The following is a 25,690-nucleotide window of genomic DNA, read 5'->3' on the forward strand; positions in this document are numbered from 1 at the left end:
TCATTTAAAATAAATTTAACTCATCTTAGTGGGTACTTCAGAATTGTTACATGTATTTTTTTTTTAAATAACACAAAATGTGTTTTTGCAGCACTCTAATGGGAAATGTGAGAGGTTCAAAGTGAATAATATTTGGAATGAAGAAATCTTTTAGATCATTCTATCTGTGGTTTTCTCTATGATGATTAGGAGATGTCTTGAAATTATTTTGGGTCTTCAAGTACCTGTTGTAAACACTAGCAAAATGAAATATTAATATGTCTTCAAGAATCTTAGAATTGATTATATATGTATATACATATATACATATGTTCATGTCTGCCTGTCTTTTTCTCCTGATTTCTGTTTCACTTCACCTTTTTTGAAAAGACTATCTGTAACATTGTAAAATTCATGACTAGTTTTCTCTCAATAATAGTTTACTAGAAATAGTACAATATTATGGAAGATTATAGGGAAACACGCTTAGCAGTTTTGAAAATCATGTTTGTATTTTACTGAACAAATAATGAATAGAGTATTACCTATATGTGGTTGAAATTTTATAGAATATATAGCTCTTTGAGTATAATAGATCATTTCTTGCTTTTTTGTGATTTTCATACCATATTATCAATCTTTAAAAAAGGTTATGGTATGATAGGGAGTTTAAAAGGTAGTTTATTTGAGGAAAATATTTTTCATAAGTGAAAATCTAAAATTTTATACTAAAAATAAAACTTTCCGGATAATGGAATAATTGATACTTATATTATTGATGAATTATACCCCTTGTTTTTAATTTCTTTTCTGGGAAGTCAGCTGTGACTACTGAAGTTGTAATTTTCAAATTGGTAGAAAGAATAAAATATACACCTAAATAAAAGGAAGAAAAATCACTAAAGTGTATTGTGAACAGTTGGCACTAGAGGGCACATTAGGGACTGGAGGTGGTTTGAAGGCTAATTTTTTTCTTTTAAACTGTCCCCTTAAAAGTGTATTTGTTAGCTTTTCAACATTTAAAATGTAGTATTTCCTGACAATTGAAAATAATTTGTTCTCTGCACACTATACTAAGACAATATATTTCCTATTACTTAAACCTGTGCCTATTTCAACACCAAGATTTAGGTGTCATGGGTATTTTGTTGTGGGATAATAATACAAATGTTCAGTTAAGGTTGTATCATGGCAATATTATAGCCAGATACATGCGTGCAACATATTTACATATTTTCAATTAAAGATTTAAATTGATGATGTATAATATTAACATACTGCAAGTGTGATATATACATAATATATATCTAGCAGAAATTTGTGGGATTTTAGAGATTGTATTCATATTTTGTACTTGTAAATTTATTCTCAATATAGGGTTAGCTCTAGAAGAGAATGCTTAAAAATGTTGATATATTTTCGGTGGTACTTCATTAGGTAAGATAGCAAAAGAAGCAATTAGACGGTTGATGGTGGCTATGTTTAGATTCTAAAGCAACATGGTTTGCTATCTAAGCAGTCTTACAATTGGAAGAAACGAGAGATTAGAGTTAGCACGGATTAGTCATCATGTATCCTCACATCCAACTTATAGTAATTGTATTTCTAGAGTTTATGATATATCTTATAAATATCTTTAGGCATATGAAAATGTATAGTACAGTACCTTATGATTTCCAGCAAGATATTGCTATATATTGAATTATCCAGTTGTTAGGTGTTATAATTTTTTTGAGTTTACGCATTTTACGCTCATTTTGGTTTTGTAATATAGTTCTGCATTTGAAAATTAACTGGAACTAACTACTGCATATAAATGTTTTTTTTTTTAAAGAAAATTCTCACACAAGGCTAATGTTTTACAATATTACTGTATTTTAGAGTTTCTCAAAATCAAGTTGGTCAGCACTTTACCTTTGTACTGACAGACATTGAAAGCAAGCAGAGATTTGGATTTTGTAGACTCACATCAGGAGGCAAAATTTGCTTATGCATTCTTAGGTGAGTATTTTTAGTAAACACAATTTGGATATGTAGTAGATTAGTTATGTCTCTTTTTTTTTTTTCCTCGTAGTGCTTGGGATAATTAAAAATGCTTATAATTTTTTCTTTAAGTATGTCAAAAATAATTTTATTTACTTTCTGTATATAGCATCACTTGGGTTTAAAGATTTGTTTAGTTGCAGAATTTTTCTTGAAATAATTGGCTCTTTTAGGTCAGATTTTTACAGGCTTAGTTTTTTGAAAATTAGATGCTACATAGGCATGCAAAAATATATGTTTTACATATAACATATTAAGCATATTTACATATTTAGAGTTTAGAAATGTTTAGAGTTGTTTTGTTTAGACACATGGTGACTAAAAAAAAGACCTTATAAAAATTTTACATAAAATTCACGGTTCTAATGCCTTTTGATAAGTGGGAATATTTGTTAGCACTGCTCCTGAATTCCCCAATAGTTACAGTAAGCAGCAAGTTTTTACTGTGTCATGAGTTTTCTAGTTTTGTCAGAAATCCCATTTGTGCTACTCCAGTTCCTTACATTATTTGCTTTGACTTAGTGTAAGAGTGTATCTCTTCTGTTAACTTTGGATTTGAATTGCTGCTTGTTGAGATAGAAAGGGTTGTAAAGTTTAGTCCCCATCTATTATGTCCTGATGAATTAGACATAACTCATCACATTCTATATTCCACATAGTATCCTTCATGTTACAATATGGGTATTGGTCAAAGGAGAGTCTATAGGAAGGAAAAGAAACAATATTTATTTTAGTAATTAAATATTACAAAGAAAGTGTTAGTATCAAATTTTGCCTATTCTGTTGATTTGTCATTTAGCTACATTCAATTATTTTTTGAGTTAGCTTGTCAATTAATCAGAACAGTTGTAACAATTGGATATTTTTAATCTTTTTTATAAGATTTGTTTATTTATTTATGCATATAAGAATTGGGGGGTAGGCCAGAGGTGTGGAGGGTGAGAGAATTCACCAGAGACAGAGTAGGGAGCACAACAGGCAGATCCACTGAAATACACTGCTGAGGGAAGCAGTGGGTGAGACAAGAGGGATCTTCTGCACCAGGTAAGTCAGCTCCCTCACCAGGGATCAAGCTGGGTGGTTGGCAAAAGCTTAGCGCTGAGACTAACTCCTGTACCACCAGGGAGTCCCCCCCCCTTTTTTTTCGATCTTTATTCAGAGTAAATGCTTAAATGCTTTGAAAGTAATAGAATATGTATATCTCTTCATTCTTTTTAAACAGAATTTTAAAAAATGGTTTATTTAATTTTTCTGTCTTTTAAAATTTTTGGATAGTATTTGATTTCTCCCCTTTGATACAGTCTGTATTATCCCCCCACATAGCACCCATGTTCTGTCACCACAATTCTCTTGTGAGCATATTTTTTATATCAATAACAATTGTATTTAAAATTTTTGCCAGGATATTTTGAGCCTTTTCACTATACATTAATTCTTCTCACTTGAAGTCAGTTGGTTTGAAGTAGGCTGAGTATGTGACCATGTATGGGGAGAGCTCCTTTAATCACTTTATTTCATATGAAAGTTCAAAAGCTACATTTAAAAAGGAGCATAACAGTACATACTCTCCGAAGAAGAGTTCCCCTAACAGAAAGACCAGAATGGAATGTGATTTCCAGCTTTTCTTAGTGAATTTTGAAATCTGTTCATTAATAATACCAAATTTATGTAAAGTTTCAGGAATAATACAATGAACTCTTACATATACATCACCTAGATTCATAATTGTTAACATGCTTATCTTTGTCTCCTCTCCAACCTCTATGCATACAAGTTCTCTTTCTTAATTTTCTTATATTGTTAGCTTCATTTTTTCTATAATATTTGAATATAAATTTACAGCTTTTTCCACTACCTGCAAAATTCCTGTAGTATGAACTTTCTTCTTTATTTTGAGGTTTTAAAATGTTTATATTTAGAATCTATTAATAATTAGCAAATAATAAACATACAGAACAACCCCTGTAAACATGCTTGTAGAATAAACATTCTTCAGAATATTTGTTTAAATTAGGAATGCCAGCACATTAATATGAGACCAACATTTCTCTGATACCAAAAGCATATAAGAACACGATAAAAGAAGAAAACTGCACATCAGTGCAGTTTATCTGTGATAAACATAGATGCAGAAATCCCCAGTAAAATCATTTCAGCAATACATTAAAAGGATAGTGCGAGTAACCAAGAATAATTGATTCCAGGGGTACAAGGATGGTTTAACATTTCTTGAGCAATCATTGCCACTCATCACATCAGCAAAAGAAAAGAATATTGTGTTGGTAGATGGAGAGAAAATATAAGACTAAATATCCATTTATGATAAAAACTCTCTTTAGTGGGAGTAGAAGGAGCATATTCAACATAATAATGATGGTATATGACAGCTAAAATTATATTTATTGTTGTTATTGTTGTAAAATATGGAACTTTTCCTCTTAGATTGGGTACAAGGCAAGGATGTCCACTTTCAACACTGCTATTCATCATAGTGTTGGAAGTACTAGCTGGAGCCATATGGCAAGAGAAATATATAAAAGAAATACTGCTTGGGAAGAACATAGTAATGTTATTACTATTTGCGGACAACATGATAATAAACAGAGAAACCTAAAGATTTCTAAAAGGTACAGAAAAAATACATCAATACAGTGAAGTGGTAGTCTACAAAATCAGTGTGCAAAATTCAGTTGAATTCCTTTATGCAAACAGTGAACAAGAATAGAAATGATCAATAACACAGACATACTTATTCCTGTATGGTCACATCAAAAAGAAATAATTAGGAATAAATTTAATGGAATTGAAGAAAATAGAGCTGCAGACAAAACAATTTCTAGAATTGGACTGCAGAACTGAATCTACTAGAAGGAGAGGGTGGATTGTAGGGAACAAAGTGGGGAAGAGATCCATTCTACTGAAGAAGATTATGGGATTTTTGAAGGTGGGTATGGCATGATAACATATATGAAGAGATGTGAACCTATACCCCTAAATCATATACAGTGTGAACTCGTTACTTCAATAATTAAAAAAAAAAGCAATTACAAAATAATTTATTGTGTTCTTAAGCTGTGGAGAAAGTTTTTTTTAATAGTAACATAAAAGGAAGGCTTAGGGAAAAAAGTGCATTTTTATAGTACCCTGCTACATGTTTTTTTTTTTTTTTTTTGTGACATGATACTAGGTTAATTATTCCAGGGTTCATTCTCAGTACAAATGATTTAAAATATCCTCAACACTTCTATTGTTTAAATTTGTGTCTTAATCTAAATTACACTAATAAAATATACTCAAAGGTTTTTGTTGATACTGAAAAGTTTAAAATGCTTTATGTCTTTTAAAACTAGTCATAATGAAAATGAAATACATTTAAGTATAAGATTTTTTAATACAAAATAAAATTAAATACTAATTGGTAGTAAATTTTTATTAGGAAAGTAGGAAATAGCTGCTACTGAATTTGTGAAATAGTGAGTCTGTTAGTTTAGATATGAAAACAGTATCACTAATAAACAAATGGTAACATAATTTGTTTACTATAACACAAGTACTCTAAGTGACTTATATATGATACTAATAAAACTACTTTTCCTTAGAATTCTGAAATAAAAATTTTGCATATAATGCTTTTTTTTTTTTTAAAGATTTATGTATTCATACAGAACTGGGGTACAGGCCAGAGATGCGGAGGGTGAGACATTCACCAGAGACAGAGTGGGGAGCAGAACAGGCAGATCTACGAAGTACACTGCTGAGGGGAGCAGCGGGCAGGTCAGGAGAGGTCTGCCACGCCATGTGGATCTCCTCCTCGGCAGGCGGGATTGAACTCATGCGGAAGTGGCGTAAGCTTTTTAGTGCTGTGTTTTAACCCGCTGCGCCACCAGGGAGGGCCTGCATATAATGTTTTTAAAGCTACTTTGCTATATTCTTGATTCATGCTATTATAAGACTTGAAAGTAGTTTATTACCTTCTAGTAGTATGCTGGGAAATTTGTATGCAAATCTGTAAAAAAAACAGGCATTAAATTAGGTCCTCCTGGATTTATGCTGTTGCATAATTTGGAATTATATTTTTTTGATTTCTTTTTATTTAACTTTCTAGAAGAAATATTTAAATTCATTTTATTTTAATAAAGGTTGATATTTAATTTTTCTGTTTCCAGCCAATTACATGCTTCAGTTCTTTATATGATTTTCTATCATTGTTTCACAAGATTTAAAAAATATACTACGTTATTACTAATTTGAGTATCATTATTGTTTGTATAGAGAATTGATCTCATATGCTAGCAGAAGTCCCTTCCCCCCTAATTTGATTAGCATAATTTACAACTATAAAATTGTCGCCAATGGTTCAAAATGAAATACTCTAATAAGGAAGATAGATTGATGTTTAGGACGTTTGTAGTTCTTCCCCACCTCTCACCCCCTTTAACTCATGCCAAATTTGAAACTTTCACACTCTTCCTTTGGTCATATCCCTCAGAAGCAGAATGTTTCAATTTTACACATTTTGTGTCAATTTCCCAGACAGAAAAAACAGCCTCTAGACATTAGACGTTTTTCTACGGAAAGGCAGTTTCCTTAGTTTTATTTGATTACTATATGTTAGGTTCCTGCTGATCACTTAGACCGTTAGTGGTTACCTGACCATTTGACAAAAAACATTTCCTTTCCTTTATTTAACCTTTGACTTTTGAATGTAAAAATTTTATCAGCTCTATAGTGGAAGCACAAGTGTGGGGGAAGCCTTCTTACTGCCACAAAATGGACTAATGGCTATATATATGTATTACTTTTGCCTTATGTCTGTGTAAAAAATTAAGGTAATAAATTATAACCAGCTCGAAGAATTTTCCGCCTTTTGTTTCAAAATAATTATTCCTAGTGTTTATTTCATACTTGCAAATGTTTACAAGGCAATGGCTTATTTTTTTGTTGTTGTTAAAAAAGCTGTTCAGATGTTCAGTTTTATAGATCTCAAGCAAAATGTCTTACTCAGCCATTATAGATGTTGAGTGCATTTTAAAACTTTTCTACTATCTTTGTGGTTAGTTGTAAAAGTATAGATTTTGACTGGGGGACTGTAAATTTGATGAAAATATATTTTAACGGTGGTAATTAACCAGTTTAAGTCCTAATGCATTATTTAAAAGTTGTTTTGATATATGTTGTTTGAAAGTTATATTTAGAAATCACAGAAATAAAAACATGAGAAGAATAATTCTTACCTTGATAAGGTAAACTTCTGTAATTTGTAATTAATTTTCATTTTGCTATGGATTTTGTCTTTGAAGTTTCCACTTCAATCTTGTTTGAAAAGTTAAACTTGAATATTAACTACTTTGTGTACTCTGGGCCATTTTCTTGTCATATAAAAAAGTGAGCAGGGCACCCTATAGAATTGTTGCTCTGTATCAGGAGTCATAAATTCAGTTACCTACCAACCCCTGGTAGAATACTCAAATTAGGTAAGCAGGGTAGGTGTCTGATGATAGGAAGGTGTAGGTGGGTATGTTCAAAAAGTACATGCCACTTCTAAATAACAGAAGCCATTACAAAGCTCGAAGTATTTGTTGCGAAGTGAAAATATGTGTGACCAGTATTGTTAGTCCTTGTGTTCTTTAAGGGAGTAAGAAATTCTGTTTTGTTTTGTTTTGTTTTTTAAGATTTATTTATTTGTGCATACAGAACTGGGCTACAGGCCAGAGGTGCAGTGGGGGATGAGAGGATTGATCAGAGACAGAGTGGGGAGCAGAACAGGCAGATCGTCCAAGTACAATGCTGAGGGGAGCAGCCAGCAGGTCAGGAGAGGTCTGCCGTGCCATGTGGATCTCCTCCGGGGCCAGCGGGGATCAACTCATGTGGAAGTGGCTTTAGCTTTTTAGTATTATGCTTTAACCTGCTGCGTGGCCAGGGAGGGCCCAGAAACTCTGGTTTTTAAGTGAACTATTTCATATTTAGAGTTAACTTATTCAGTTAGATTACGACAGTGGTGTGTTGAGTAAAGTATATTCATAGGTTACATAGTGTCTGCAAGTAGCTAGTTTGCACGTTATAGTCTATTTGCTACTCTCTACTTGCCACAGAAAATGCCCTGATTTCATTGAGAGTTCTAGTTCCACTTTGACATACGATATTTTTACTAAAAAGCATGAAAGATATGCATTTTTAAAAGATGGATTTCACTAAGAACTAGTATAGCTTTATAAAGAGTGCCTTGTATATAATACAATGGTGTATAAGACAGTACTGAGAAATGAGTTTGTCCCACTGTCTTTCATAAACAAGTTATTATAGAGAATAATGTTGGTTGGATAGTAGGCAAGACAATTATGAGTCTTCTTATGATTAAAATATAATAAGGTATAGTAAAGATAACTAGTTTATCAAGTAGTTTTTCTATTATGATTTTAGGATGCTGCTGATTCAAAAAAAAGCGTCATCAATAGTCACTATTAAACTAGGCACCATATGAGAAAATATAGATAGAATGCTGGTCTTGTAATCTGTATTGGTGTTTTAATATATTATGACATCCGTTTTATGTATCTTGTGTCTTTGTCAGCATCCCATTGTATAGTAAGACTATCACATTATTTTATCTTTAAAAATAACCTGTTGCGATTAATTGAAAGTAAAATGAGATTTGTAATTGATACTATACTATACTACTTTGCTGTGATTTATCTTCTATATGAACACATATATGCATGAACAATAGAAACATTGAATACATTTTAATTATACTAAGATCCTTAGTTTTAAGTACTGTAGATTTTATTTTATATAGTTGATTTTCACTGTTTTGCTTTTAGCAATTAAATTTTTATCAGTCAAAATCAATTTAAAATTTTGTTTTTGACACCTAAAAACTATTTTTGTAGCTGTCTCTTTTAATGTTGACTTTCTCTTTCCTCTTTTGATAATTTACTTTGAAAGTGAACATCCTACGTGAACATCATTTTTTGAAGACTTCAGTACATAATTATATAATTATATAATTTCAGTAACATTTTAAAATATATAATTGTAGTTTTGTTATTGAAGATTTTTAATATTAGCTTTTGTTTCATTATATCTTGTTGTACAGTGATAATTCTTTTCTTATGAGTAATTTTGTTGCTTACCATGCAAAAGGATTAGGTGATTTTAGATATTGTCGACATATAAGTGTGCATAATTAATAATCTTCATAATAGCTTCTGCATTGTAGTTATTTTATGAAAATGAACAATAATATATACAATTTCACGTTACTTTACAGAGAACATGGGTATATTTTCATTCTGTCTCTAGCAAAAACTGTAATAATATAAATTTACTGTTTTTCTTGTTCCTTGATCCCAAATGTGTTTGTGTATATAAGTATATGTACACACATAAATATATTTCTTAAGTTATTATTATTATTATTATTTTTACAGTTACCTGCCATGGTTTGAAGTATATTACAAGCTTCTAAATACTCTGGCAGATTACTTGGCTAAGGAACTGGTAAGCTATGTTCCCTCCACCCTCTAGTTTTTCCCTATTATAATGTATATATTTTAGCCATCTTTTATTATAGTGATATTATTGTATTTACATTGTGTGCAACTACCACAGCATGATCTCTAAAACATTTTTATTTTTCCAATTGAAATTGTGTACCCATTAAATCATACTTTCATTTCCTCTCTCACAAGTCCCTGGCAAGAGCCAGTTTACTTTCTGTCTGTATAAAATTGATGTACCTCAACTAAGTGGAAGCATATAATTATTATGTTTCTGTATTTCTCTAAGTACATTTCCATGGTTTATCAATGTTGTGGCATTTCTAGAACTTCCTTTCTAAGACTTAAACATTCCATTGTATCTTATAGCACATTTGTCCATCAGTTCATTAATAGATGATCACTGGGTTGCTTTTATCTTTTGGCTATTGTGAACATTGGCACTATGAAAATGGGTATATAGCTATCTGCTTGAGTTTCTGCATTTTCTTCCCTTGAATGTAAACCTAGAAGCAGAATTGATGAGCAATATGGTAATTCTCTCTTTAATTGTTTGAGAAACTACCATACATTTTTCCCTAGTGGCAGTATCATTTTTACATTTCCACTAGCAATGCATAGGATTCCAATTTTCCAATGTCCTTTTAACACTTATTTTCTGTTTCTGTTTTGTTTCATTTTATAATGATTATCCAGATGGGTTGAAGTGGTATATGGCTGTGGTAATTTTAGATTTACCTGTCCCTTAATGATTAGTGATAGTGAGCATCTTCTTATGTGCTTATGGTTTATTTGTTTTTCTTTTTTGGAGAAATATCTATTCTTGTCCTTTTCCTTTTGTAATAGCAATTTGTTCCTTATCAGGAGTTCTTTATATATTCAGATGTAAATTCTTTATCAGATGTATAATTTGCAAATATTTTCTGCCATCCCATGGATTGTCTTTTTACTCTCTTGGTAGTGTCCATTTATGTATATAGGTGGTTTAATTTTTAAATTAAAATGTTTTCTTTTGTTAATTTTACTTCTGGTCTAATTTCAAGAAATAATTTCAAAATCCAGTTTCATAAAGCCTATCCCTGTTTTCTTCTGAGTCTCATATAGTTTTAGCTATTACATCTACATTGTACGCTTCTTTCTTTAAAGTAAAAGCAGGGCCCTCCCTGGTGGCGCAGCGGGTTAAAGCACAGCACTAAGAAGCTAAAGCCACTTTCGCATGAGTTCGATTCCCGCCTGCCCGGGAGGAGCTCCACATGGCAGACAGACCTCTCTCCTGGCCTGCCCGCTGCTCCCCTCAGCAGTGTACCTCGTCGCTCTGCCTGTTCTGCTCCCCTCTCTGTCTCTGGTGAATTCTCTCACCTCCACATCTCTAGCCTGTACCCCAGGTCCATATGAATAAATAAATCTTTAAAAAAAAAAAAGTAAAAGCAAAGCAAAAATGAAAATTTTCTTTTGAATTTATAAACTTCTGGGATGATCATTTAAAAAAATTACTTTAATGATTGATATTTTAACAAATACTAATATACCTGAGATATTAACTATGCTGTTTGATACAATTTAATTCAAGTAAATAAAATATTTCATGATCAATTATTGTTGCTTTCTAGTTATAAAGTTCAGAGTATATTTTCCATTTCCTGGTTATATTTAAATTCTCATTTGACACTAAATCTGTCTTTATATTTTTTCTTTTAGATTGTTTTTTCATTTTCCCATTCATCTATACCTAAAAGTTTGGTGTTCCTAGGTGGTATAATTAGTCTTTTTGTCTATCTGGAAATTTTTTTATGGGCTTTCCTTTTACATAGTTAGCTGTAAAGGCACTCAGATTCTGATCTTCAAGATTTATCTTTCTGAACCTGATTACTCCATCTCACTCTCTGTATCTCCTCTTTTTCTTAGAATGCAATATAAACTTGAGTACAGTCTTATGTACCAGAACCTTCTTGTTCTGGACTCTGATATTTTGACTAATTTCCTCTTACACTCCTACATAGAGTTTACTATTCAATTTTTTCAAGTCACTTGAACTTTCTAGAACATAACACCACAAAGCTGTCTTTCCAGATTGTAGATTTCTTTTTATTGGTAAACACTAATCTTTTATGAGTCAATGTAAATATTTTCAAAAGCAAAACTAAATTTAGCACAAATGTTATTCTACTTCTTTTTTGACTCCCTAGTTGAGTTAAGTGATGCTTCTGGGTTTCCAAAATATTTATTTACACTAAATTGTAATTCTGTTTCTTTTTTGACTCCCTAGTTTGAGTTAAGTGATGATTCTGGGTTTCCAAAATATTTATTTACACTAAATTGTAATTCTGTTTCTATAACTGATATAAAAGTTGTGACACAGTTCCTTTTTTTAATCATATAACAAATAATCATTGATTGAAAACATTGTTAAATTAGTTAAAATCTGATTAATAAATTCTAATGTTTGCTTATTAGATTTATATGTCATATTTGAAGAAATTATTTTTTAGAAATTCTGCTTTTACAAGATTTTGTAAGTTAATGCTTTACAGAAAATCAAAGACAAAATTGTAGATGTTAAAATAGAATGCTGCTGTTTAAAGATTTATTTATTTGTACATACAGAACTGGGGTACAGGCCAGAAGCTCAGGGGCGGCGAGAGGCTTCACCAGAGACAGAGTGGGGAACAGAACAGGCAGATCGACGAAGTACACTGCTGAGGGGAGCAGCGGGCGGGTCAGGAGAGGTCTGCCACGCCATGTGGTCACCTCCAGGGCAGGCGGGAATCGAACTCATGCGGAAGCGGTTTTAGATTCTCAGTGCTGTGCCCTAACCCGCTGCGCCACCAGGGAGGGCCCGAATGCTGCTGTTTATACCCTAGATTTTCATGTTGATCAGGCTTTGCTTATGCTTTTTAATATCTTGTGATTTCTTTACTATATTTCACAAAGTTTCAATATTCTAGAGAAATTTAGCTGAATCAAAGCAAATTATCATCATAAGCACATAGTATTTTGAGTTTTTATTGCAAATTTTACACTTAACCTCTTGGCCATTTTTACACTTTACCCATAACCAAAAATGTTGAAGTTTCTCAGTCTTTCATTTTCCTAAGAAAATAACTGGAAATAAAAGTTTTATTTTCAGTAAATTATCAAAATCTGAATTTTATCTCATGATAATTTCTTCTTCATTGTTTTATGAATAAACATGTGGAGACAACATAAATTGTGTTAGTTATCCAAAACCTGAATAAGTTTACTTTTAGACAATTCAGTGATAAATTAATACTTACGTAACCTATTATATGTCATATTCTCTGTGGGACTTTCAGCACTACGGGAATACAATGAAAGAAAATCATATGAAGAAGGCCTTGTACATATGACTTTCAAAGAATAAGGCAAACTACATTTGTGTTTCTAATTGGAGAAAGATGTGTTCACAGTTTTAACTAAATAGGAGTGAGTCTATAATTGTGACTTTTTAACCTAATGCTACCATTTATTTAGATACTTAGATTTTATGATTCAGGTTATCCTTACTATATACACTATGAAATAAATGTAAAGCTAGGCTTTAAAATAAAAATTTAGTAACCTTAGAAATTTTGTATAGGCAGGATATCAGTATCATTCAGAAAATTCTGTATATTATATGCTATATATTATTGTTTATTGTTAAATGCTATATATTATTGTTTAAGTGATCAAGAGGTAATTTTTTTAGTTTTTTTTTTGGTTCCTTTTAGAGAGAACTTCAAATACATATTTTGAATGAACTCTTTTTGCATCCATTTATAGAGATTTGAATAATAAAGTTTTTGTGCTCAGGTTATAAGAGAAATTGTGATGTCATATGTGTCATATTCAGATCACTTAGGTAATTATTACTTGCTTTAACAACTACCTGTTTTTTTATTTTCCCAGCATAACATTTCAAGAGAAAATAAAAGTAGCCATATAAAAGTCTATTTTTATATAGTTATTACTGAATTTCAGGTGTAATTTGAAGTTAGTATGCACAACATTGTTATATAAGTTATTATACAAATCCTATAATATAATCATTTTATGTATTTTATTTAGGTGCATTTATTTTGAGTATGCATTGACCAGTGGTAGCTATTTAGAAAAGATATATTTAACTTCAACATTGCATGTTAGTGTAATAACCTTTCAAAATTTAGGTTTCAGAGTTAAAATAAGCATGAAGGCATTCTGTCTTCTCATATAAAATTGTATTGCTACTTTACTCAATCATCAATTGTTTTTCTTGGATTTAATGATTTAAGTGATATCCTTCTAGAAGTAGAATCAGTATATTTTAAGTTAGTTTTGCCAAAAGCATACTTACTGTAAATAGACAATATTGTTATTTTCTTCTGGGTAAAGAGATTTTAATATCTTTCCCACATTTGTTACATTTGAATGTTTTCATTTCAGGAACCTGAATTCAGCATTCTTATTGAAAGCAGTTATATAAAATTTGTTTAATTGTACTTGTTTATAAATATTTTATTTTAAAAAGGTACTTTTCTTTAAACTCTAGGAGAATGATTTGAATGAAACTCTCAAGTCACTTTATAACCACCCAGTACCAAAGGCAAACACACCTGTCAATTTGACTGTGGTAAGTAATTAGTAATTGAATTTTTATTCATAGTAATTTCTCCTTTGGGAACATATGCACCTTCCAGAAATTAAGTCACCTCTACTTAGTAAAAGTTCAGTGTTGCTGCTTATGTGAAGAGATGATGTTATTAAGCCCTTTTTGACATATGTTAACTATCATAACATGGTATGTTATATGTGAGCTTAGTAGACATTAAATCATAAGTTTTTTTTTTATTATACACAAAATGTAACTGAATTTGTGAGGATATTTTGTTTGAGAAAGTTTGTTTTTTGGGTGAAATCTGTAAGTAATAGTGATGTCTACATATATATAAATAACCTCCATACATATATAAAATACCCTTCATGAAGTAAACACATTATACATTAAGAACTGAAAATGACATCTAGAATGTAATTAATTTTATGATAAAAATTCTGAATAAAAACTCCTCCTTTCCCCAAGTTTTACTGTATTTTCTAGTATAATCATTAAACACTAGAAATATGATTAAATTTTGTCAATACAGCATGCTTATACAATTGAAACTTTAAATGGTTTGTTCATTCTATGTCAAACCACAAGACCGTTTGAGAGCGGTTGTAAATATTCAATTTAATATTCACAGAGTGAATGTTTCATTGATAATTTTCACTCTTTTGGCATGCTGAAAATAATGTCTAAATTTATTTATACTGATTTTGGTTCATTCTAAAATAATAGTAAAGCTCTGTACCAAATAAGGAAGAAAGTATGTAATGATGCAAGAATAATTGAAAGAAAAATTTGAAGTATGTAATAGTATGAATAGGTCTTTTGCTTGCTTAGCAAAATAATTGTTCTCTTTCTTTTCTTTCTTTGGTAATAACTTTCTTCTTGCCCATATTTTCATCTTAATTTCACAATAATAGTATTTTTTTACCTTATTCCATTCTTTGTTTCTGTTGTCAGCCCCCTAATTTTAGAAGCCTAGCACTTAGTATCGTTCTTAATCTTGGCTCTCTACTCTCAGCCCTATCTGTATAAAATTTTCAGATTAAATTTCTTCAAACTTGATAGTTTTTTCTATGAAATACACTTTTTAAGCTCCCCATTTTTCTATCAAATTTGTCTAAACTCTTGGCAAGGCTTTCGGACCACCCACTTTCTTAGCCCCCATGTAACATTTCAGGTTTGGTCTCACTGTTGTTTCCTCAATTAATTCTCTAGTAACTTCTTTTTCTGTTTATGTATTTTTAAAATTGAGAAATTATTGATATATAACACTGTATTAGTTTAGGTATACAGCATAATGTTTTGATATATGGAAATACTTTAAATGGTCACCGCAATAAATATAGGTGACATTCATATTACATACTTAGGCACATTTTTTCTCATTTATCTTCTTCAATGCATACCTTCCCTTTTTTAGTAAGTTCTCTTTGTAGACTATTCATCTTTACTCCAGAACTAACTCTATTCCTAACTTTGTGAAACATAGTCTCATAGTAGTTGAACGTATTATATTTCCCCTATGACCGCTGTGCCTCATATCTTCATCTTGTGAATTAATTAATTACTGTTGAATAAATAAAGAAATGTGGATAGTAAGAAAATAGAGTATAATGGAGAAATAAATGGTATGTTCTCTTTAAATTTGAATATGGGGCCCTCCTTGGTGGTGCAGTGGGTTAAAGTGCAGCACTTACAAAGCTATTGCAGCCACTACAGCACAAGTCAATCCCCGGCCAGGGAGCTGATCCACATGGCATGGCAGACCTCTCCTGACACCACCCCCGCTGCTCCCCTCAGCAGTGTATCTGTGGTGAATTCTCTCTGTCCTTGCACCTCTGGCCTGTACCCCAGTTCTGTATGCATTAGTAAGTCTTTTTTAAAAAATAAAATAAATAAAAATTAATGTCATTTTTAGAGGAGTAAATAAATACCAATATATATCAAAATACTGGATATTAAAACTCTAAGCTTTTATTTAAGAATCTTGCAGATTTCTAGACTTCTTAATACCTCTAGTTACAAGACTTTGATTTAAGTCACAGTCACTAAATGTGTGATGCTAGGGAAAAAATGTCACTTTTGATGATCCCTTTTCTCCATTTGAGAAATCAAGTGAGTTGATTTTAGAGACAGCTATTTGGATAACTAGAAATACCTATACATGTGTCATGAGAAATAATTCAAATGTTAGTTGTTAGTGAATTGATTCATCTGGAGATTTTTGTTTGTTTTTGTAGCTAAAATAATCATATTAATCAGTAATTCATAATAGCTTTTCTCAAGATGCATTATTAAATGTGCTGGTTGGTAAAAACATTGCCTTATCTTTTTACAAAGTCTGTTTCATTTGATTTTAGTAGACTACTAAAGCAGTTTGTCCAGTACTACATTGTCATTTGATTGGCAAGGTTGTGATTAGAATTTTTATCTTCAACTATTAGTATAAATTCTACTTTTATGATATCTAATTAAAACTGATGATCGTGGAAATTTTTGTATCTCTACAAGTAGGAAGAAAAACTTTGCAGAATTTCCATTGGAAAAACACTATCTTGAGATAGTGTTAGGATTTTCTTACAATTTCACATTTTCCTAAATATTCCCACACATGAGTTTTTCAGTACTTGGCATTACAGCTATTAGAATATTAGAGATTTTTGGAAAATTATTATTTAATATAACTGCTTATTTTAAAATCATTAAATATACAGAGTATTCGCTACTCTTTTATGATTAATAATATGGAAATTTAAAAAATATTTCTAACATAAAACTAGCAAATCAGCATTTCAAAGCATGGTTAACGTTATTCAAATATTTATAGTGGATGATATGCTATGCTACATGGGTTTCTTATAGATACACAGCAAATTGTTGTGTAAACTTATCCCATGAAAGTAAAATATTCATTTTTTTCTCTCATATATTATAAGAACCAAGAGATATTTATTGCCAGTGAGCAAGCTCTGAAAGATCAGCCTTCCCTAGTACCGGTGAGTTAAAAGAGGATGTTGGCGTCTAAAAAATCACTGTTAAATTGGGAAGATAACTATTTATTTCTCTGTCTTGAAGATTCACTCCAGTCCTGTGGGAAATGACAATTTTTTTTTAAGAAAATTGATCATTTGAAGTCTATTTTCTGTTTATACTATAAAGGATAAAGTATATATGTTTAAAGTATAGTTAAAAAAAATACCTCCAAATTAAAGTAGTGAATAAGGCCAATTGTATGCATCTTCAACATTATCAGTAGTAATGTGCATTCACCGTTTGAGATTTCTTTCACATTTCTTGTCACAAGGTCTCAAGAAACCTTGTATTTATCTCATATTGTTTCTTTACCTTGGAAAATTATGCATTATAATTGTATTAACTAGCCTTTTCTTGACTAGTTGATCTGCTCTATATTGATTAGGATATAAATTTTCTATAGTATTATTTTCCAATCATCAATTTCAGTAAAGTATTAAATATGTCCTTATGTTATTAAGAATTAAAAAAAAATTGAGATTAATATGAACAGAAAATAAAACAATTTTGATGATTTAATTGTGCTCTGATTTTGGGTGGTATAATCTGGAAACATGGGCAGTGTGAAGGAAAAATAGTATGCTTTTTATATAAATATATTTGCCATCTGTTACATTATGAAAGGTGATTGATATTCAATATACATGAAGGTCATATTTTGGAAAGTAATTACACTTTTATGAAGATTTGAACATTTAAAAATCACATTTTAGTGTAGATTTCTAAATAATATAGTGACTGGTGGGAGTGTATGTATGTATGTGTGTATGTGTTAATGATTTTTTTGTCTTAATGATCATTTTTTCAGTATTGTCATTTCAGTTTTGTTCAATTTTAAAATTAAATATTTTTATCTTACTCTTAAGTATTTCTATGAGAGTTTCTTACAGCCATACAAACCTGCCATCTCATAAGAAAATCTTTCAGATTTAACAAATCCTAGCATTGGTGTTTGGTATTTATTGACTTAATTGATGCAGTTTTTTTTTTTATCTCCATCATTATGTAATGCTATCAAATTATCATTCTCCTTTTCTTATATGATTTGTTTCTGTTAATTAGCATTCCTACTTCATTGCCCCTGATGTAACTGGACTCCCAACAATCCCTGAGAGTGTAAGTTTTTTGTTTTCTGTTTTTAACTGAATTGATGTTATAAATTTAGTTTTTTACCTCATTATTTAAAAATTCTTATATTAATTGAACATAACTTGACTTTTTATGAGAAATAAATGAAGATAAAATTAGGAATAATGGTGTTATCTTTTTCTTCATTTATTTGCTACTTTTTTCATATCTGGTTGTAGATATGTTAAATTACTTGACAAAAACTACTTCTACCCTTTGAACTACTTCATTATAAGATTATATATTCAATTAAGTACTGAGCTCCCCTGTATTAGGTAGAGTAGGTCTCCCAAGATATGACTTGTGTGGGTAGAGCATGAGCACAGGTAAAGGGAAATACTTTCATATAAATAGTTATTTGAGTGAACTGACCATATTACTTTTTATACAAAAATCTTAGCTTTTTTTTTTTTTAAGAAATCTTAGATTTCTTCTACTTGATTATACGTGATGCATACTTTGTGCAATTTCAGGAATACACAATAACTTATACTAATTACTAAATTTTGCATCCCACTTAGGTCTTATTGTAGTTGTATTAGAGATTGTTTCTGTGTTTTAAGAATTACTACAAATTAACATCCTATAGAGAAATTTATACAGGTGAGTGGAAGTGACACACATGAAGTTTCATACTGTGTGAAAAGGAAATACCCCTTACGTAATATTTTTCAGCTTCCTTGAGTCAATAAGAATCCTCAATCAAATGAAAGAAACATCAATAGGAAAAATTATTTCCAAGGATGCTTATTAATTTCTTTAGAAGTCTACAGTTCTTCCAAAAGTGTTTTCAAAAGGACTGACTGGTTTTCCAATGTGCATGAGTTATGAATGAATGAAGTCCAAGGAGACAGTTGTAAATTTTCTAATTAAAACCAAGACTGTCAGTGGTGTTTTAGTATAGATAAATTGATATAACTTAAGAAAAGACTGCATTAAATTCCTCTTAATTACTCTTGCTTTTTGATGTGCTTAAACACAAAATTTTTTAAATAACTAATATAGAGAATGTCAATGTTAAAGTAATGCAGTTTATCCGAAATTTTGTTTATATGTGGATGGAAATAACTTAAGAAATCAAATTAACTAACACGATAAAGCAGGCCTAATAACATGGGGCATTACCAGGGAAGTTTACCTTATGATAGAACCCAGTATCTGCCTAAAATTCCATCTCTTCCTTTGTCTACCTTGCACATAAGAAAATGATATTTATTGCCTGCTGACTAGTTGGCGAACCTGAAAGGATGCAAATGTATGTTCTGGAACAGCACTTCTTAAAGTTTAGAGTATACAGAATCACCAGGATTACTTGTTTACAGAAAAGGGTCGTAAGGCTCTGAAGGTTGCAGTTCAACAGGTCTAGATTGGGGGCGCCATGGAATATGGCTTATTTCACTAGTGCTCATTGAGGGGGGTGGGAAATATGGATCCATTGATTAGCTTCTAAAAGACATGTTCCTAGAATAACATATTTCAAATAACAATAGAATGTTGATGTGTTTTATGTGGCAGCAGAATATTATTAAAACTAATTATTTTGATGACTCTAATTTTTTTAATAATAGCATCCTTTGAATTTTAACTTTCTTTGGTAATGTGTAAAATGTTTAACTTTGTAATCACCAAACACTATAACCTACACAATTATTTTTCACTTGTACAGAGAAATCTTACCGAATATTTTGTCGCCGTGGATGTGAACAATATGTTGCAACTGTATGCCAGTATGCTGCATGAGAGGCGTGTCATTATTACCTCCAGCAAATTAAGCACTGTGAGTAATTCACACTTCTCTTTTTAAGTAGAATGTATTGAGCATTTCACAAAAAGACTACAAACCTCTGCAAATTTAGACATGTTCTGTATGTGTTCATAAGACAGTATCTACATACTTTTTTGATACATGGTTTTAATCTGACTCTTGAAGTACAAAAGTATGATTTATAGAAGGCTTTCTCAGATGCATTAAGTCAGGTTAATTATTTTTTTCTTATCAGAGATGGTTTTATCCTCCTTTTTAACTCTCCAGAGTTCATTTTAGTGCCTTCTATCATATAAAGAATTCTTAAGAGCTATTATGAGATCTTTGTTATTCACTTGTGACTTTTTCCATTGGAGCTATTTGAAAGAAATCAAGGGGCCATGATAATAGCTGCTATCCTAACCTGGTAATAGGTAGATTCATCTTTGTTGCCAAGTAGAGGTTTGGGAGTAGATGCTATAATAGTTCTGATTTGGAGGAGCTCTTCAGACTGATAATAACTTAAAAGTCAAAGTAGCATTTTTAAAAAATCACAGGTTTTATGCCGCTCACTAAAATGTGCTTTTGGATTATCTTCATTATTGTGATAAAGACAATGAGAATGAAAAGATTTTTCCTGGGTCAAAGAAAAGCATTCTGCTAGATTTCCTAATCTTTTCCTACTTTAAACATTAAAAATGTAATAGCTTTCACATTGAAAATTTAAATTTAGTTTTAAGTAACGTATGAAGTATTTAGTTAATATCATTTAATGTTGTATGGACTTGTGTCCTTTTACTTACAGCTAATTGATAAAAACAAATAGTTTTGTGTTCTACTACTGTAGAAACATATAAATAAGTTCATGAAATTTTGCTACTATAAGAAAAAGTTTTATAATTTCCCTAGGATATATATCTTTCTGGACTATCTATTTAGTATTTAACAATGAGAAAGTTATTTTCAGGGAGGTAAGTGGCCAGCACAAGGACAAGTAGCTAATTGGAGACAGGTAATATGAAACTGCATTTCCTGATTCTAAGTTTAGTTAATTCTGTTACACAGTTGAAGAAAAGACAGTTTTAAGAATTAGAATTTAAGGACCATTGTACCCAATAAGCCCACCAATAAGGACAAAAATTAACTTTGTGATGTTCCCCCCCAAATTGAAAATATATTACTTTGCATATTGAAAACCACATTATAGGTATTTATAAGTATAAAAAATAGGTATTTCCTCACTTCTTTGTATGTATAGGGAAATGATGTAGTCCTATTAGATAATTAAGTGCTGATCAGTGATGTAGACAATTAGTTGCAGTTTAATGTGATATTGAGTTTGATATTGAATAATTTTTTATCTTTAAATATTTGCTCATGCTATTTTTAACTTACTGCTGAAGTAAGCAGTTCTTCTTCCTCCTCTCTCTTACTCCTCATAATTTCCCAGACATGTCTCTTTTCAAGATTTAAAAGACTTTCTATATGGATATTGTCCTGAAGATTAAAAGATTCCACAAACACGTAGGAAGCCTAAGAAGTAAATTCTCATCAAGACTAATTCATAGAACAGGCATTTATTATGTGCCTACAATATACTAGGCACTAGGATTCAGTAATAAGCAAACAAAAATCTTAACACTATAGAGCTACATCCAGTGATCAAACAAATAAATGAATGAAAAAAAAAGTTATCTGTCATACAGTGATGAGCACCTAGGGATAAGAGATAAAATGAGTGTTAAATGAAGGTAGTGTGTTAGCAGAAATATGAAGAGAATGAGCTAAGCATGTAAATATATAAGTTGCTCCTCTATTTAGGAAAACATTAGAAATAACTCAGAATATATATTTAAAACACTGGTGTTTACTTTCTGTAATTTATAAACATCTCTTGATAGCTTGAACACTGAGTAATAGTTTCATAACCTCATCTGTAAAAATGAAGGATCAAGAACTGTGTGTTTACAGCTATGTGAATACACATACAATGTTCCTATATTTGAAATACTTCAAATTATATCTACATAAGATTCAATGAATATTAGCTGTAATTTAATTTTATTGGTCTATTTTTAATTTTATAAATACATTTTTACACTAGTCTTCATTTTATACATTTTTTTTCATCTCAGTTGTAATTTGCATCCCCACTTCACCCATGTGCCATCACACAATCCCATGTACTCTTCCCACCCCAGTTCTGATCCTATTCTACTGATCCCTTAAGCATTCCTACTATGAGTGAAATCATCTGATATTTTTCTTTCTGGCGTATTTCACTAAGCATGATCTTTTCCAGTTCCATCCATGTTGCCGCAAATGGCATAAGCTTTTCTTTTTTGATTGTTGAGTAGTATTCCATTGTATATATGTACCACATCTTCTTGATCCATTTTTGGTCATTTGGATTGTTTCCACATCTTGCCAATTGTAAATATGGCAGCTGTATACATAGGAGTGCAGGTGTCCTTTTGAATTACTGTTTTTGTGTTCTTTGGGTAGATACCTAGGAGTGGAATTGCTAGATGACATGGAAGCTCCATTTTTAGCAGTTTGAGAAACCTCCACACAGCTTTCCATAGTAGTTGCATCAGTTTGCATTCCCATCAGCAGTGTAATAGAGTTTTTTTTTCTCCATATACTCACTAGCATTTGTTGTTGCTAGTTTTTTTAATACGTGCCATTCTCACTAGTGTGAGCTGGTATCGCAAGTGGTTTTGACTTGTATTTCTTTTGTTACAAGTGATGCTGAACATTTTTTTAATATGCATGTTGGCTGTCTGCCTTTCCTCTTGGAGAAGTGTCTTTGTAGCTCTTTGCCCATTTTTGATGGGACTGTGTATATTTGTTGAGTTTCTTCAGCCCTTTGCATATCTTTGCAATCAGTCCTATTTCGTTTGTATTATGTGCGAAAATTTTCTCCCAGACAGTGGGGTGTCTGATTGTTTTATGTAGTGTCTCTTTGGCAGTACAGAAGCTCTTCAATTTGATGTAACCCCAGCTGTTTGTCCTGTCTTACACTGTCCTCACTTTGGGTGATATATCTTAAAGATGTTACTGAGGTGTATGTTGTGAGGTGTTTCACCAATGTTTTATTCTATATATTTTATAGTTTCAGGTATTATGTCTAGACCTTTTATCCTTTTTGAGTTGGTTTTGTATATGGTGCAGGGTCATAATCTAGCTTCATTTTTTGGCATGTAGCCATCCAGCTTTTCTATCACCATTTGTTGAACAAATTTGTTTTGGTCCATTGCACAGTCTTTGTAAAACATTAGCTGCCATAAAGCTGTGAATTTATATCTGGGTTTTCTATTTGATTCCATTAGTCTGTATGTCTGTTCTTATTCCAGTATCATGCACTTTTCATTATTGTGGCTTTGTAGTATAGTTTGAAGTCTGGGCATGTGATACTTCCATTCCCTTCTTTCTTATTCAGAAGAGGATTTTGTGGTTCCATATGAATTTATTCAGTATTTTTTCTATATTTTTGAAAAATGTCATTGAAATCTTTATAGGATAGCATTGAATCAATAAATTGCTTTTGGTAGGATGGCCATTTTAATAATGTTAGGTTTGTGTTTTAAAGTAATATTGGCATTCTTTTTTTTTTTTTTTAAGATTTATTTATTTGTGCATACAGAACTGGGGTACAGGCCAGAGGCTCAGGGGCGGTGAGAGGCTTCACCAGAGACAGAGCGGGAAACAGAACAGGCAGATCAATGTAGTACACTGCTGAGGGGAGCAGCGGGCGGGTCAGGAGAGGTCTGCCACACCATGTGGTCACCTCCGGGGCAGGCGGGAATTGAACTCATGCAGAAGCAGCTTTAGATTCTCAGTGCTGTGCTTTAACCTGCTGCGCCACCAGGGAGAGCCAAAATTGGCATTCTTAATCTTTAATATTATCTGAATTAATAAACTGTTTTCTTGAAGAGTTTAGTGAAATTTCTGAGGCATCCAGTGAAGGAAGAATTAAAATACCAATGCTTTTATGCTTTCCCATTCATATTTTATATAACATAAAATCTATAATATACTTAATATTAATGTAAGAAATAGTGTTTTATCCATTCTTCAACTTTTAGTTTATAGACAAAGTTTTAAATAAAGAAAGAGAACATAAATTAAGGAGTTTTATATTCATAAATTCACCTTTTATATTCATAGATTCACTATAGCTTTAGGAATTTTATTGATTCTGGCCTATACCTTGGCATTCATAATTTTATTAGAATCATTTGTCATTTATTAGAATTATTGGGAACTTTATGGCTTTCTGGGGTTTTAGTAGTGATGCACTGGTTGATAATCATTTTTCTTCATGATTTCTTATCATTTCTTAAGGTGCTGTTTGTAGTTTAATTTGTAGTTTAATTTGCAATTCTCTTCATAAGTAAATATCTTTAAAAATTAACTGTGAGGATAGAAGAAATATCAAGAATATTGCTGTTTTTAAGATTAATGGTTTCCCCTATATATTAAAGTGTAATATTTTTTTTAGAAAACATCAATGACCTATATACAAAACATACATACATGTATATATACACACACATATTTTTTAAGTTTAATGAATTGGGACATCATCAATTTTGTGTCTATTATATTGTACCTTATCAAGTAGACATTAAAAGGTTTCTGGTAAGCCTAAACAAGAACATTGATTTTATACATGCTGTAGGCAGGCCCTAGATGTTTAGCCCCAAGTGAGTCTTGAGTAGACTAGCAGAACATCATACAGTGTCTCTTGTATTCAAAGCAAAGGAATAAATCATGATATTACAAGAGTATATCAGTTGACTTATTGCTGTTTTGTGACCAAAGGTAGGGAAGATTGCTGTTTAAAGTCATGTCATCAGTTCTCAAATCAGTCAGGCATGAAGTCTTGTCATATGCCTCTATAATTGTACCTCACCAGACTTTAACTAGTCAGCTGGGGCTGTGCATTTTGTCTCAAACACCCAACAGGCCAACGTCTGACAGGAGCTTTCTCATCATCCTGTCAGTAATATGTTAACTAGAGTGTGTCTTTGTGGCCTATAGAAGCAGGTGGAAGAGATGCTTCTTTTTAAAGCAGTGTCCCAATGTTAGCTACTATTTTGACCAATATTTAATTGGTAAATATCACCCTTTTTTAGTCTGTAAGCACATTAGTTACAGGTATTTGACTGTGTAGTCCATGTTCTTTCTAGACTATTTAAAGCAAGCAGTATGCTGTGAGTGCTAGAATTGTGTTAATAAACTATAATTTCTCCCGTTGATATAGTTGCCCCCAGGCAGTTAAGCATATATTTTTCTCTCCTTCTCTCATTAATTCCATCAAGGGCATTTACAAAAAAAAAAAAAAAAACCTGTGACCCTTGGAAAATCAGCTATTAAAATGTAGATTTTTTAGGTTTAGTTAAATGAAGGAGAATCCAGAATATTTTAACCTCTCCATCTGGTTTTTACATATTCTTGATTTGTCTCTTAATGGTGCCACCTGTACCAGTATTTAATCTGAAATCTGAAGCACAGGGAATCTTTCTGGAGATTAGAACCGAATAGTTGGTTGAAGACCAAAGATTATCAAGGTCTGTTTCCTTGTTCATATTATAGAAGTTTTTGAATTATTTTGTTTTTAATGTTTTTTGTCGATATTGGTTTACAATACTGTATATGATTCAGAGA

General features: G+C 31.3%; 1 protein-coding gene across 2 annotated transcripts in view; it reads left to right on the forward strand.

Moving 5' to 3' along the window:
- DENND1B (DENN/MADD domain containing 1B) overlaps positions 1-25,690 on the forward strand; it is a 212,554-nt gene that overhangs the window by 75,667 nt on the left and 111,197 nt on the right. The window contains exons 3-8 of one of the 2 annotated variants that reach the window (XM_012726735.1): positions 1,861-1,980; positions 9,453-9,522; positions 14,053-14,133; positions 17,049-17,108; positions 18,208-18,261; positions 19,940-20,050. In XM_012726735.1, coding sequence (XP_012582189.1) covers positions 1,861-1,980; positions 9,453-9,522; positions 14,053-14,133; positions 17,049-17,108; positions 18,208-18,261; positions 19,940-20,050 — 496 coding nt within the window. The remainder of the gene's footprint in view (positions 1-1,860; positions 1,981-9,452; positions 9,523-14,052; positions 14,134-17,048; positions 17,109-18,207; positions 18,262-19,939; positions 20,051-25,690) is intronic. The other variant, XM_012726736.1, reaches the window with a different exon arrangement.

Source organism: Condylura cristata, unplaced genomic scaffold (genome assembly GCF_000260355.1).
Source record: "Condylura cristata isolate star-nosed mole 26May11 unplaced genomic scaffold, ConCri1.0 scaffold00018, whole genome shotgun sequence".
Taxonomy (NCBI): Eukaryota; Metazoa; Chordata; class Mammalia; order Eulipotyphla; family Talpidae; genus Condylura; species Condylura cristata.